General features: G+C 40.8%; 1 protein-coding gene and 1 long non-coding RNA gene across 6 annotated transcripts in view; one reads left to right on the forward strand and one right to left on the reverse strand.

The window, feature by feature from the left end:
* RCAN2 (regulator of calcineurin 2) overlaps positions 1–15,752 on the reverse strand; it is a 273,335-nt gene that overhangs the window by 94,561 nt on the left and 163,022 nt on the right. The window contains exon 1 of one of the 4 annotated variants that reach the window (XM_019029383.3): positions 10,739–11,196. The exons of the other annotated variants lie outside the window; for them this stretch is intronic. Within the exon in view, the coding sequence (XP_018884928.1) occupies positions 10,739–10,825 (87 nt within the window). The 5' untranslated portion in view covers positions 10,826–11,196. Of the gene's footprint in view, positions 1–10,738; positions 11,197–15,752 lie in introns of those variants that run through there. 4 annotated transcript variants of the gene reach the window in all.
* LOC129534516 (uncharacterized) overlaps positions 1–15,752 on the forward strand; it is a 60,715-nt gene that overhangs the window by 29,236 nt on the left and 15,727 nt on the right. The window lies entirely within an intron of this gene.

Genomic DNA, 15,752 nt, shown 5'->3' on the forward strand with positions numbered 1-15,752 from the left:
TAGTTAAGCATTACTGCGGTGAAACAAGTCTATAACTCCATGTAAAATTCCTGCCCAAAGAAAGGTGTTTAGATATATTTTAAAGAAATGGGTTCTGAGTTCAACCTCTCTTTTCCTTCATGGGCATCTTGCCTTAAAACTTCTGTATTCTGTGTGGGTGTGGTCGCTGTCTGTAATCCTAGCACTTTGGGAGGCCTAGGCAGGCAGATCGCTTGAGCTCAGGAGTTCAAGACCAGCCTGGACAACATGGAAAAACCCTGTCGCTATGAAAAATACAAAAGTTAGCTGGGCATGGTGGTGTGTACTTCTAGTCTCAGCTACTCGGGAGGCTGAGATGGAAGCATCACTTGAGCCCAGGAAGTGGAGGCTGCAGTGAGCCAAGATCACACCACTGCATTCCAGCCTGGGCGATAGAGCCAGATCTTGTCTCAAAACATCTGTATTCTGCTATGCACATTACTCTCTCTGAATGCTTATTAAAACTGGCCTTGAATCTAGAAATCTAGGCCATCTTTTTCAAAGAAGGTGGTCTAGCAGCATGTTTTAGGGTTTGCAAATGGGAGTCTATCATTCATTTGTAAACACACATTTTCTCCATGTTACCATATGCATCTCTAGGGATGCAGCAGTAGACACACAGAAAAGCCCCTGCCCTCATGAAGCTTGCATTCTGGTGAGTGGAGATAGACAATGAGCCAATACATGAACACACAATACAACATCTTGTGATTGTGCTGAAAGACAAGGCAGGATGAGGGGTGGAGTGGGGCCCGTGGTCTGTGTAGGTGTGGTAGTCAGGAACAGCTCTATGATGAGTGAGGAGCAAGCCATGTAGGCTCCAGAAGGAAGAAGATTCCAGGTAGAGAGCACAGCAAAGGCAAGTTCTGAGGGATGCTTGGCACAGGCAGGAAGTGGGGGTTAGAGCAGAGTGAAAGGGGGAGAGGTGCAAAGGAGATGAGGTCAGCAGGGCTGTTGGGGCAAGGTCTGATGGGCCTTGAGGGCCACAGCAAGGATTGGGCTTTCTTCTGAGTGTGATAGGAGCCACAGAGTCTCTAAATTCTGGTGGGGTCAGGGAGGGGGTTCTACACTTGCTTTTTCATTCAGGCTGCTTCCCTTTCCATTAACTGAGTCAACAACAGCAACTTCCTGGAGGCTTCATTCCACAACATCCCCTTGTGGCTACAGTGAAGATACTTCCTGTTTATCCAGGCCCCTCATTTCCTGCTGTCTCCTGTTCTACAGGGAACCCTTATCTAGAGAGGTTTCGAAGAGTTTGGAAGAGACAAGAAAAGAGGTTTGGAAGAGACACAGCCTGAGAAGAACTGCAGCATCTCTGCTCCCTGGGAGGGCCTGTAATTCCTCACTCCCAAACTGAGCCAGTCCCTTCTGATGTAGGGTTCTGTCACCTCTGAGTGTCCCTGAGGTGAGGGCACTGCTGCCCCTGTGCAAAGATGAGTTGAAAACTGCAGGGGAAGAGTTTGATGTAATGAGAGGCAAGTAAGGTAGAGTTCCCTGGCAAGAAAACTTAGAACTCCATGTACAAAGTCCACTACTACTGAGGATGATGATGATGGTAATGAATGACATTACTTGCGTGTGTTCTGTCTGCCAGTCATTATGTTAAGTGTTTTACATACTCTAATGCATTTAGCCATCACCACCAACCTATGAGGTAAGCACTATTATTTTCATCAGTTTGTAGTTGAGGAAACCGAGGCACAGAGCAGTAAGGATCCTTGCTCAAGGTCACACTATCAAGTGGCCTAGAGGTCAAGTAGAGAGTTCTCTCCAGGATGTCCCACTCTGGAGACTAGACTTCCTTCTCACATGCCCTATGTCAGCAAAGGAAGCCTCTTTAGAGGTCATAATAGCATCATCCTTTTTGGGGAAAAAGGAACTGAGGAGAATAAAGGCCAGCACTACATAGGCTTTTGTATCCAATGGGATTATACATCTCTATATCTGCAGAGCCTAATCTGAGGCCGTGACCATAGAAGGCATTCAATGTATATTTGCTGAATGAATGAATAAAAGTGCTTTCTATAGTGCCTGACAAATAGTCAGTGCTCAATACATTGTTGCTATTATTAAGTTTGCTCATTGGTTATGTGTCCTGTTCTAGGAAAGGTAGCCTGAGATTTTCTTAGTCAATACCCAAAGGCACAGTAAAGTCATAGAAGATGAAATCAATTCTATTAGATGCACTGATAATGCAGGCTATAATAATACACCAAGAGATCTTGTGTTGTGTTGTGAAAGAATCCCAGTGCAAGTTTTCCCATTATGAGTTGTGTGGCTTTGTTTACCTTGGAGGTTTCCTTTGAAAAAGCTGAGTTTTGTATAATTTGGAAAGCACTGTTCAGATGTAAAATATTATTAATATTGTTTTCACTACCTCTGCCCTACAATTCTTCACAGATTATCCCTCATTGAGTCAATGGAAAATGCTTGGTGACATAAGCAAAGAGGTGGAGGAGCTGTCAAACCAGGCACATGTCAAACCAGGGAAACCCTTGCATTTTCCAGAAAACTTTTCTTTTTCCCAAACTAGATGGCATAATTAGATTTTGAAACAGATTCTAAAACAAAATCCAAAATAGATGCTATGCCTTCAATTGCCACATTAGATTTATTAAGAAAAGCTAAGACGATCTCAACTACTGATTTATGTACAAGTAGTATACCACCACTTCTGATAAGAAATAAGACAAAAACAGTGTTTTAAGCATCAGATGAAATATTACATATGAGTTCAATGTCTTATCTTCCCAGCTTTATACCCCAATAATTTTTCTTTTATTTATTTATTAATTAATTAATTTATTTATTTTTTGAGATGGAGTCTCTCTCTGTCGCCCAGGCTGGAGTGCAGTGGCATGATCTCGGCTCACTGCAAGCTCCACCTCCCCGGTTAAGGCCATTCTCCTGCCTCATCCTCCCAAGTAGGTGGGAGTACAGGCGCCTGTCACCATGCCCGGCTAATTTTTTTTTGTATTTTTTAGTAGAGACGGGGTTTCACTGTGTTAGCCAGGATGGTCTCGATCTCCTGACCTTCTGATCTGCCCACCTCGGCCTCCCAAAGTGTTGGGATTACAGGCGTGAGGCACCGCGCCCGGCCTATACCCCAATAATTGATTAATGCTTTATTAATTAATCCTTAGAGAGATTTCGGTAGTGGAAAGAACAGTTCAAGTCCCACTTCTGCCAATTAATAGCTGTGTAATCTTGTGTAAAAAGGTAACTTCTCTGAATATCAGGAATCTGTTTATAATGGGGCAACTACATAGATGCCTTGGGCTATAATGGGGATTATATGAAGTACCTGTTATATGCCTTGTAGTTAGAAGAATTTAGTGATTGGAAACAGTAGTTGGAAGTTTTAAAATTGCCCACCTTGATAACATATAATATTGATCCATGGAGATGAATATCTCTGGAGCTTACATTTGTCACCATGTGGTGACATGTGGGATGGTTTAATGCTCAACTTAGTAAACAGTCCCCTGAGGTTAAATGTTTGGGGTACAGCATGAACACTGCTCACATATTTCTATAGAACTACCAGAGGTAGGGGAAGAAAATCTTACAATTAAATAGCAAAGTACCCTATTGTTGGAGCAAATAAAACATTATTGAAGATGTTGTTTTAGTAAACGAAAGTTAGTACATAGTCCAATCTAACAGAAGCATAGATAGATTAAAGTCATCTTTCTGGAAGCTAAAGGATCAAGACCTTTTTGAAACATTAAAAAAAAGTATAGTTCAGAGCTGATATATTAGATTCTGGAAAGAATAACTATTGTAATACTAGACTGTAAGGATGTGAACACTGCTATGGCATATAACAATAAAAAGAGAAGATAATGAATTTCTTAGTCCCCTTCACTCCCAGGGGAGTTTCCTTTAGCAATTGTTCAAGTTTCTATTCAACTCACTTGCCAAGAATCTTCTTTGGGCCCTTAATCCCTTGATGTAGTTAAAAGCACGCAATTACCATTAACTAGTTAGATGTGCCATTGTAGAATAGGTAGAGGATCCAGAAAAAACCTTCTATGGTAACAGAAGGTTAAAAAAAAAGAAATATATTGTAAATATGCATGTTATACATACATTTGCACATGTGTATAATATCTGTATATACATATATATACACACATATGTTTTACCCAGGTATACTTACCCAAAAGGTGAATATGAAATTACATATATCAAACCTTTTCTAGGGAAGGTCTAACTTGGTAGACATTTTATTCTCAAAAACTTTGACGATTAACTCTCCATTCTAGCTAGAGTGGAAAGGGTATAACTTTGTACCTGCTCAAAATTTCCAGTTGAAATTACCTCTCCATGTGTTTTTAAAATTCTATTTTTGAATCAGTTTAGCTTTAGCGTTGGGAAAGGATACAGACCCTTTACATAAATACATTTGTCCCTTTACATAAAGAAATTCTAGGCCAGGTATGAGTTGGATAGTTTATGATCTCCTTGCAAAACTGGGCTAGTCACTGCAAAGTTGCAATGTCTATTAAGCCCATTAAGCTTACCACCTAAACACATAAAGTGATAATAAGTGTTTCAGGTATCATTTTCTTTCTTACGTGTCAATTCTAAGCTTTATCAGAAAGTACTAAAACAAACCCATATAAATTACTGATAGTTGGACTCAAACAGAATCACTAAGACTGCAAATGGCACTCTCTGAATTTTACATTAAAATCTGTTTCTTTAGGAAAACAATTTTTCATTAAAATTGCTGTTTTGTTTTAATATATCTGACATTTAGGTTAGAGGTAGCAACTGCCAATGTCTGTTACTTCTCAACAGTTAAAAGATTCTTTAAACAGATAAACAAGTTTTTAATTGATTTCCCCACTTAACAATGTTATTAGTTGAACGGTCTACCTTGTCTTTACCAAATGTGATAGGTGGCTGAGAAATCTGCCTCTGAACCTTCTCAGGGAGTATCGCTTTCATAAAATCATTTCTTCCCTCTCTCTGAAAGATGTTTGCTACTTTCTTCAGAGGCAAGAAAATGTTTAGTATTGTACATTTAAGAATGTTAAGTTCTTAAAGAATTGTTTTAGAGATCATTAATTTTAACTTTCAGTTTTGCATTAATTCATTTATTTCCAAAATGGCCTCAATTCTAGTCCAGGTTATTACCAGAGAAATAGCAACATTTGTTTTGCTGGAGGGTTAGAATCTGTTATACACATGCCATCTCTCTTGCCACCTCACACACACACTGCCTTTTGTTCTTCATAAACCAAAGATGGTCAAGAGATGTATGATAAAATATTATTTTTAATATTACTATTATGGTCATTGAATAGGGAATGAGCCTTTCAGTTGACTTCACATTTTGGTTACTGAACGTTAATTACCATGAATACCTCTAGAGGGTTTACCATTTCTGAGTATTAAATCATATACAACTCAAACACTTCTAAGTTACTAAGTGAACACAATGGTTTTTGAAAATTCTTAAAGAGCTTTAGAGCTCTGCAGAGCCATAGGTCATGATTGGTTGTGCCCAGATCCTTACCCTAGTGCTCGCAAAAAACTTAAGAAATGGGCATGAAGTTCAACCAGCTTTCTTGACCAACACCCACCTAAGTTTCTCTTCCAAAACAATTCCTGAACAAGTGACACATACTCAATTGTGTCACTTGTTTCTCCTCAAAGCAGAGTACAAAGTGCATCATACCAACTCAGCCTCATCCTTCTCCTCCTATCACTCTCACCATACAAAACAAGTGATTTGAAATGTCCAGTGGTTTGTATGACAGAGAGATTTCATTGTACTCAGTGACCATGATGTGCTGGTCTTTTTCATAACTCACACAACAGCATAAAACAAATAGACTCTGACTCAGTCAGGTATACTATTGTGTAAAAAGAAAAATAAAATGCACAGAGCAGTAGGGATTTTTCTCAGCATGATTATTTTGCATCCAGAAAGGCTAAGAGATTGTCCCAGGTCACATGGATTGGGAGGATGTTGAGAAATTCTCAAGAGCAGAGGACAGAAAGTAGGATTTATGAGTGACCTTAAAAAGGCCTTGGCCTTTCAGAAGAGAAAAGAGCTGTCCTGTAGCAATCCTAAGATTCCAAGCATATGAAGAATTACTGTGCTGAAAACACACTTCTACTTGTATTTACCCCTACCCTAAGAGAGCTATTGGGCTTAAAATGTAGCATGAGGGAATTAAGTTAAGTACAGTTTTCTGAAAAAGAGTCTCCTTAACAAAATAAATTATAGCTTGAGACAGTGACCGTCTCAATGGGTACCTAAATGAATGAATGATTGAAAGAGGTTAAATGGTGCTGGTGGGGGGACTAGGTAGGAGCACATCAGATAAGATGGCTAAGATGGCCTCTCTTTCTGCCTACTATTCACTCTATGTGGAATGATTTTCTCTCAGCTCTGTACATGGCTCTCTAAATTTCTTTAGATCTCTGAATGACATTGAAACAATGACATTTAATAAAGTGTCACTTCTCCAGAGATGTTTCCAATGGCAATCTTTTCAAAAGTGGCCATTCCTCCCCCATCAATGCTCTATCCCTCACTCTGCTTCATTTTTGTTCATAGCCCGCATCACTAGCTGAAATTACCATGTATATTTACTTGCTTACTATTTCATTGTCTGCATCCCATGTTAGAATATATGCTCCATGAGGGCAGGGACGTTTATCGAACTCCTAGGCCTAGAGCATTGCCTGTGCTCCACACGTTTTTGAATGAATGAACAAATCTCTCAAGTGCCAAGGGTCTTCGAAGCTTCTGTATTTCTTGTAAGATTTGTCATGTTTCCTGCCTGCTCTAATGAGTGGAAGGGAGCTTTGTGAATTCCTTGTGTCCTACATGGATGCCCATGGAGACAAGACTGGAAACCTGGTACATGAATCAGAAGCCCTCCAATCTAGAGAGGAGGAACCCACCCTTTCTTCTGTGCAGGAAGCCACCATTGCAGAGAAGGGGCAGCCCCAGGTTTGGATGCCCCCTGGCAGAGTGGTGGCGCTCTGCAGCTCTGAGAAGGCCCCCCACAGTGGTCAGCAGTAAAGAAGAGCATTTGCTGTTGGCTCAGAATCAGGTGAAGGAACTGCAGATGTGGAGAACTGAAGTGTTGGGTAAGCCTCAACATTTCTGACAGCTCAGAGATACTGTTTTTAAAACTGCACACATCAAGTCTTAGCTGGGGAGATAAGGATCCAAGTGCTTAAGCAGAGCTTACTCTAGACAATTCTTGGCTGACCTCACCTGTACCTACTTGTGCCTAAAAGAGACAAGACACTGGCTTTATATGATTACCTATGCCTGGGCTCCATTCAGGCCAGCCAGGTAAAAGTTCTGGGGGTGGGGCTTGGGCACATTAATATTTTTAAAAGATCTCCAGGGGACACCGATGTGCAATCAGGTTTAAGAACCACTGGACTAAAGTGAAATGTAAATTTCGTTACCAATCTCTTGGATCTCTTTCATTTTCCCAAGGGTTTGGCTCTTTGTGGAGTGGGTAGACTATTTTCAGAAATATGAGAATACTGGAGAACATCAACCCTGCACATTCACACACACAGAAATTCTGCAGTTCCCCTATAGCATTTTCTATTGAGGGCTCTCAACTTCTAGATCTTTCTGAGAACTCTCACATTGCAGAACAGACGGCTAAGTTCACAACACCACCAGTGGAATTTCCAGAGAAAGCCAAATATGGCAGAATTCCATTTGGCTGATTTCCTCCTCTTTTTACTATTATTGCTTGAGCAGCTTTGATGAAATTTAGGAAACTGGAGTCAGAAGGGCCCCTAATACAATCAGCTGAGAGCCACACTGGAGGATGAGGCTTTCTGTGTCACTATGGGAAACTAGATTTGTGGATGCTTCTACCCATTTCAAATAAACTCCCATACTTATGAAGGAGGCCTGCTGGTTGCATCCCCCTAGTATGGCTGCTTGCCCATGGGGGCTACATGTAGAAAGTGGGGATGCCTATTAAACAAACAAGACTGAGATTAAGCAAGATGGATGTAAGCAGGTGAGACAGACCCTTTCCATGTGCCTCCCTTTTCTCTGACAATAAACCTTAAAGATTTTGAAGAAGGAACTCTTGGCTCCACCAGTTATTAGTAACGAATGAAGAAGACAGATACCTTTGGGGAAGCTTTGTTTGGTGCCTAGAATTTTACATTTGAACCTTTCTTCGTGATAAGAGTAATGGTCAGTTTTGAACAAGGAGCACAGGTTTTCTTAACACATAACATTTGGCCCACCTTAATTTGTTCATTTTCCCTCTTTTTAATAAGCACAACGTAGATCTTTGCTTTTTAATAATGTTACTGCTTTACATTAGATGATTAAATATCAAAAATGGAAAGCCATGTTTTCTAGGTGGCTAGAGTGTTTGTGTGTATTGGGAGTGGGGTGGGAGGGAAAACATTTTCTGTGTGCTAGACTGTCATTGTAAACTCAGCTGGATTTAGGACATTCCGATAAACTGGTAAAAGGCACTATCACTTTCAGAGAGTGCCTACAAAGATGACAATGATGATGATGGTGATAGCTAACATTTATTGAGCATTAAATAGGAGTCAGGCACTGTGTTAATTATTCTACATGTAAAATTCTCTTGTCTCTAAGCTAATAAGGTAGAAATTACTACTATTCTCACATTATATGAGAAGACTAAGGCACAGAAAGATTAGGTAACCTTTCTAAAAACAAAAAAAAAAAGAAAAAAAAAGCCCATCATGATTCAGAGCTATTGGCAGTAAATACATGTAGCACATATTTCTGGTAACAGTCTTCCTCGAAAAACCTCATAAATTTATGAAGAACAGCATCAGCTGTTCACCATCTAGCCCTGACTCACCTCCTTTCCCGTTTGCCTCTAATCTCTCATAGAGAACCTACTGCAGTCAAAAGAATTGACTCACTAGACTGCAAAATGCTGTGCCTTCTCTCTTTCTGTATAAAATCTACCCATCTTTAAGTATCATTTTTCCATAAAACCACCCCAACCACTCACATACAACCAGCTGTAACAACTTTGTATCCTCTTAATTCCACAAAATATTCTTTGTCTTTAAAGAAACCTTCGGCAATTGGTTATTTTTATAGCTATATCATAGATACATATGCCATATAAGCATATTTTAAACTTTTTCCTATATAAGCACAATGCCTGGCATGTTGCAGATCTCCAATAAATATTTTCTCATTATCTTTTCTGAAACCAAAAAAGTTTAGAATATCTTATGACATTCTCAGGGCAAGTGTGTAAACAACAGATAACTGTTGAGGACAGAAGGGAGCTGTGAAGTTTTATTCTCCAAAGATGGAATTATGTTCCAGTGGTTACTGGAAGATGTCTCTCTACCTGGTTACCCACACTGGACTTGATGCTGGCTTTAAACTGGAGGGGTCTAATGACTGCTCTCCCTTCTCAAGTGCTATGGAAGTACGACTGGCAGGACTGTGGGTCTCTGCATGCGTGTTTCCATTCTCAATGCAATCACAGACAGTGCCAAACCTTTATGTCCTTATTTTCTGAACCTTCATATGACAGGTGGTAGACATTTCCATGGCACTGACACAAAAATTAGTAAATACAGGGCTACGTGTTTAAAATATTCAGGAACAAAATGCCAGATTATCAAATCTATTTCAAAAGATTGTTAAAGCTGCAATCTTGAATGACATAGCCATGTGCTATGTCAAGAACACATAAATCCCCACCTGTAAAGCACCAGGGTGTCACCTGCACACCCAACAATAAAGAATTCAGGGTTTTTCCTTAAGTTAAGACTAAAGCAAGGATGGTAAATGATTATGCAATGTAATTCACCTTTTATTCCTCCCACCACACAATGAACAACTGACCTTCTGTGTGTGTATATGTGTGAGTGAACTGTTTAAATAAGAAGCTTCAGCTAGTCTTCTATTAAATATGAGAGAAAAAATAAACATTTCCATTTTGCAAGCCTGGCATCTTCTCCATAATATAAAGCCAAATGGAAAATAAAAGGGAATGAATATCATCAGAGGACGATTACCTATGACAAGTCAACAACTGCTGCCGGCAATCAGTGAGGACCAGCATGTATAATACTAAGCCTTAAGATGCGAAATATTTATGCCTAAACTTTATGAACAACTGCTCAAGGAAAATGACTTGCTTTCTTTGCCTGACAAAGAAAATTTAGGCAGCTGTTCTCCAACTTTGATTTCCAGAAAGCTGGGGACTGAAACTGCCATCTGTAGAACAGCTATTGTTTAATTTGAAGACCACATCACAGGATATTTAAGTGACATGCCAGAAAGGGTTATTGCCCCACTGTCAGGCTGGCCTGGATGCTGGGTTTATTATGTGTGCTTTCTTCATGTAATCATTGATTCAAAATCCCTCTTGACATTGAGGGCTGGAAAATTCTCCTTATTGACAAAGATACAATATGAGAATATGAAAATGTGTCTACTCAGAAAGGACTGACCAGGGATTACCTAATAAAAAAGACAAGAAGAAACAATGGCAGACCTTGTCATATTTAAAAATAATATGCTGGTCCCTCTTCCAACTTATTCTACTTAATGTAGCCATGCACTCACTACATGCATTTCTAGCGCAGACTATGAGGTGAAAACTATTAACCAAAGTCTTATTTCTTCATGCTAAAAAGGCTCTGCCAAGCAGCGTCAGTAACAGCAACAATGAAAAATAAGATTGCAGGTGCATACCTTAACCTCCTGATTGGTAAAGACCTCGACATCCACCACACAGGCAACCAGAGTGGAAACATCACAGTCCATGCTAGGGGCTGGCATTCCCCCTTCTGAATTTTTAATAAAGAGTTAGGCAACCTCAGAGTTGGGAGTGAAGGGAAGAGCTTCCAGATGGATATTGCTGTGGCCAGGCCTCGGTGCTGCCTTGCTCTGGGGACGGCTGGAGGCTCGGGCTCCTGGAGCCCGCTCCCACTGCACGCAGCCCTCCGCGTCTGAGGCAGCACAGCAGAGTAACGAACGGCCCGGCTCGCTCATGGCAATGACATCACCACAAAGACTGACACAAGCTGAAGCTATTTTTTTTTCTCCAAGCCTTTTATCTCTAGGCAGTGCAGTGGAGCAAATTGAACATGATTATGTGCTAAATCTGAACTCAGACTAAATCAATTCAGGCAGCGTTAGCTAGGAACTGAGTCATAGCTGTTGTTGCAGCCGAGTGCTTATGTTTGCAAAAAGCAGGAGGGGGGGAATCTGACACCAGAGTTTCTTCTTTGAGGTGGGGGAGGTGTAATTCTGCAGATGAGCCTCCTGAGGTTAAGGTTTGACAATTTTCTGCCTTCGAGATGAGCAGGAAGTTGAGGCATTTTGCAAATTGCTTGGCTTCTGTTAATTGCTCTGTGCCACTCGGAGCAGCCACACATGTTCTGGGCATCCTAATGCATCCCGGGCATGGGCTGAATAGAAATCCGTTCTTGGAGTGACTAAAGAGCTGGTCGTCTGTCATTTAGGGAGCATGGTAAGAGGAGATAATTAGAGGTTTGTGGAAATTCTATTTGAAGACTATAAGTGCAGACCAGTAACGCTAAAAGCACCCTTCCAAGCTCAGGATTTCAGGCTGTCTCCAAGGTCATTCAAACCAAAAGCAGTTCATGGAAAGGAGTTACAGCAAATATTTCACATGGGGACAGATGGCAGGATCTAATGGGCAAACTCACTGATGTGGCTCAGAGCTTGTCAGATCCTCGGGGCTTGACTTCACCTGAGACTTTGAACACATCCCTTTGCTTTCTCAGGCTTTTTTCCTGATTATAAATCCCTGAAGGGCAAGGCCACAGATAATTTACCTTTATATCTTGAGTCTTTCACGGATTGCCTGGCACAAGAAGATGATACTTGTTTAATAAATCAATCAAACAGGAATAGCCTCCTTTCACAGGAGTGACCAAAGGAAAAATTTCCAATTATTTTTTATTTTATCATTAGTTATACCAGTCCCAGTAGAACTCACTAACACTGTAGCAGCATCTATCCTTAAGAGTTCAGTTGCATCTTCAGTGGCCACTGGAACATCCTGATTTATAACAGATTGGTACTTTTCTAACGTATGACTACTGGACAAAAGCCTCCCAATTTTACATGCAGATGAGAAAGGTGACATTTCAGACTGAGAGTAGAAGCTTTCTCATTTGTCCTCATTGGTCTACACTTGAGTCCAATGTTCCCCTTCAACAAGGCATTTTCTATGCTAAAGGTAATCAGGCCACAAATATGGATATTTAGACTGATGAAACTGTGTGTGTGTGTCTTTGTGCATTTGTTCAAGTGGCATTTATTTCGCTATCCAGGACACTGTGGGAAATATTAAGTCATATATGCATATAATCCAACTAATATCAAGTAATGACTATGCAAAGCTCTGCATCTGATACTCTCAAGGATAAAATGATGAAAAAGCAAATGTCACTATCATCAATGGGCTTAAAATCCAGGGGAGGAGATAAGACATGGAGACCAACATTTCACAAGGCAGGGATGGTGATGGCTGAATAGGTATAGGAAGTGTTCAGTGGGAGCACTGGAGAAAGAGCAATGAATGCTGAATGCTGGATCCCATGTTAGGATGGCAGGTGAGCATCAAAGAGGGGGATGAAATTTCTGCTCTGACCTTGAAACACGGGAAAGATATTGGCAGACAGAGAAGAAGTGAGGGGTGCCCTTCAGCTAGGTAAAAACAGACTAGAAATGTCCAAAGGAAAGAATAAGGCATTTGGATGCAAAACTCACTCAGGGTTAAATCTGGCTGGAGCCTGAAGTATACAAGGCAGCCAGAGCCAGATGATGCAAAACCTGGCCAACATGAAGTACCAGGCAGCTTTTGAAAAGGTAAATGGGGGATCTACCTGTACAAGTGTAGCTAAAATGTAAAGTAATACAAAGATGAATGTGATTTTGAATATCACTGGCATCTGTTCAAGAGGCAAAACAAAGAAATGAATATTTTTTCATATGCCATGGCATATCCTAAAATTTATTTTTTACATTTCACAGCATACTGGTAAATGTTTAACAATCAGCTCTCTGAAAAGAAACATTTCAATTTTTAGCATTCGTCAATTTCTATGGTGTAAATATGCTCATCATGGCTGATTTCCAGCAGTCAGTGTGAAGTCAAACTGAATACAAAGTTGGGAAGACATGCATGTAATCTGCTCACACGGGCTGTTCCAGCACATCACTGTTTCATACTCATGAAAATGTTATACCATATCAGTGACAGTTCATCCATAGAGGCAAAGTCCACGTGTGCCCAGAGCCCATCAAGAAACAACAGCAAAGTAGAAGCAACACATTCTAATCATTGCTCTGTTTACATAAGGGGCTGTATGAATTATTTCACACTTTATGTTTAGGAAAGAGCTATAAAAGATAAACATTGCTGTGATATGCCCTGACCAGAGGACATTATCCAGGAAGCAAAGCCCTACTTGAAGTTGTAAAATAGGCAGTTTTTTTTTCTGATGTATCCTCAGCTTTCCCTTTCTAATTTGATTCTGCCCTACAGATTCCTTCCTGCTATCCAAGCACCCACTAACTTTATGCTTTCCTCTTTTAAAATATCTTTTCAAGGACAGTTGTCAACTCATCTGTATAAGCATTAAATGACTGATAACTCATAGTATTATCCCTCCCAGAGGAATCCATATTTTAATAAGAGACAGAGTCTTAAGTTGGGCAAATTGTGTTTTTAGGGCAGAGTTCTAGGCATCAAGAGCAAATGATTTGTGGGGCAAAGGAACTTTCCAGTAACTCTGAACTAAAATTAGTGGGTTTTAAACCCCCAAATTATTGGGTTTTTAATAGTCATTCGTCTATACAATATGGTCATTTTCCTATTGGCTAGAGAGCCCAGGGGGCTCCCCTGTTATAACAGTGTCCTGTTTCTCTAGAGTTTTGTTTGTTTGTTTGTTTGTTTGTTTGAGATACAGTCTCATTCTATCACTAGGCTGGAGTGCAGTGGCGCGATCTCAGCTCACTGCAACCACCACCTCCTGGGTTCAAATGATTCTCCTGCCTCAGCTTCCCTAGTAGCTGGGACTACAGGCATGGGCCACCACGCCCAGCTAATTTTTGTATTTTTAGAAGAGATGGGGTTTCACCATGTTGGCCAGGAGGGTCTCGATCTCTTGACCTCATGATCTGCCCACACTGGCCTCCCAAAGTGCTGGGATTACAGGCTTGAACCACTGCTCCTAGCCGAGAATGTGTTTTTTTTATAGCTAGGGGCTGACTTGCAGCCTTGGAGGTGTCTAGAATATAGATATACTTTGGCCAATGGCTACAAGGCCTTGTAAACACTAGACTTGGATTATTCTCCCACTTCATCTCATATCATTCTCACCTTTCTTCACTCCTCTTGTTCCAGCCCAATTGGCCTTATTGGTGTTCCAAAAAAAAAAGAAACAAACAAAGAAAAAAATTCCAAGCTCATTCCCATCTCAGGCCCTTTGCACTTGCTATTCCCTCTCTTTGAAAATATTCAGATCTCTTCATGGCTTGCTCCTTCTTATCATCTGGATCTCCGCTCAGATCACATCTCTTTGGAAAAGTATTCCCCAATCAGCTAAAATAAAAATTGTGTGCACATTTTTACACACACAGAGTCAATCACTATCCTGGCATCTTCATTTTAACTTTCTTCACAGCACTTTTCACTACCTGAAATTATTCTGTTCATTTATTTCTTTATGTGTCCACTGCTTGTCCTCACAACTAGAATTTAATCTCCATAAAAGCAGAGATTTTTGCCTATTCTGTTCCCTGCTTATTCCCAGGGGCTAGAAGGATGCCTGACACTTAGGAGTTACTCTAATAAACATCTGAAAGATGAATGGATAAATACACAAATGAATCTAAAAAGGCAAGTAGAGAGACTCAAACCAATAGAGGTGCCTCCTAGATCTAGGAGTTGCAGGGAGGTTTTTGCAGAAGGGCTGCAAAGGCATGGTGAGTTCGGTGATAACCTCTCATCTCTGAGAGCTGAGTCCTGGCTTAGCTCTGTTCAGGAGTGTGCTTTCCAGCTGAAGTGGCCAGAAAACCTTGGGATTCATCTAAACCACTGCTCTTGCAATGACTGATCACACTGAGGAAAGGATGCATTATGCACAGACCCCTTGGACAGAGGCCATTGCCCTCCCTTCAGTTCAGGCAGTTCTCTAAAAGGATGGACAGCTGAGCTGATACACTCACCTCCATCTCAGCAGGAGGAGATGCACACCTTCCAATCCCAGAGGAAGCTGTGGTAGCAGCAGCCAAGCCTGTTTGGCTAATGAGCATAGAAGTTCCCATTACAGCTATGGGTTGTCAAAGGCTCTGCTCCTTCTGTATGCCCTTCTGGATCGTCTGTTTTTCAAATGTTTATTATGGAGAATTTCAAATATATTCAGCAGAAGAGAGAATATAATAATAAGCCTTCATGTATCCACCACCCAGGTGCAAGAATAATTAACAAGGGGTCAATCTTGCTTCCTCTCTGCTAGTCACTCTCAGAGTGTGGTCCCCAGACCAACAGCATCAACATCACTTGTGAGCTTATTAGAAAGGCAGATTCTTGGGCCCCACCCAAGACTGAATCAGACACTCTGGAGGGAAGACCAGTATCTGTATTTTAATAAGCCCTCCAGGTGATTCTGATGCAAGCTCAAGCCTGAAAACCACAGCTCCATGTCTTCACCCACTTCCATACTCACTC

This window comes from Gorilla gorilla, chromosome 5 (genome assembly GCF_029281585.2).
Source record: "Gorilla gorilla gorilla isolate KB3781 chromosome 5, NHGRI_mGorGor1-v2.1_pri, whole genome shotgun sequence".
NCBI classification, from domain to species: domain Eukaryota; kingdom Metazoa; phylum Chordata; class Mammalia; order Primates; family Hominidae; genus Gorilla; species Gorilla gorilla.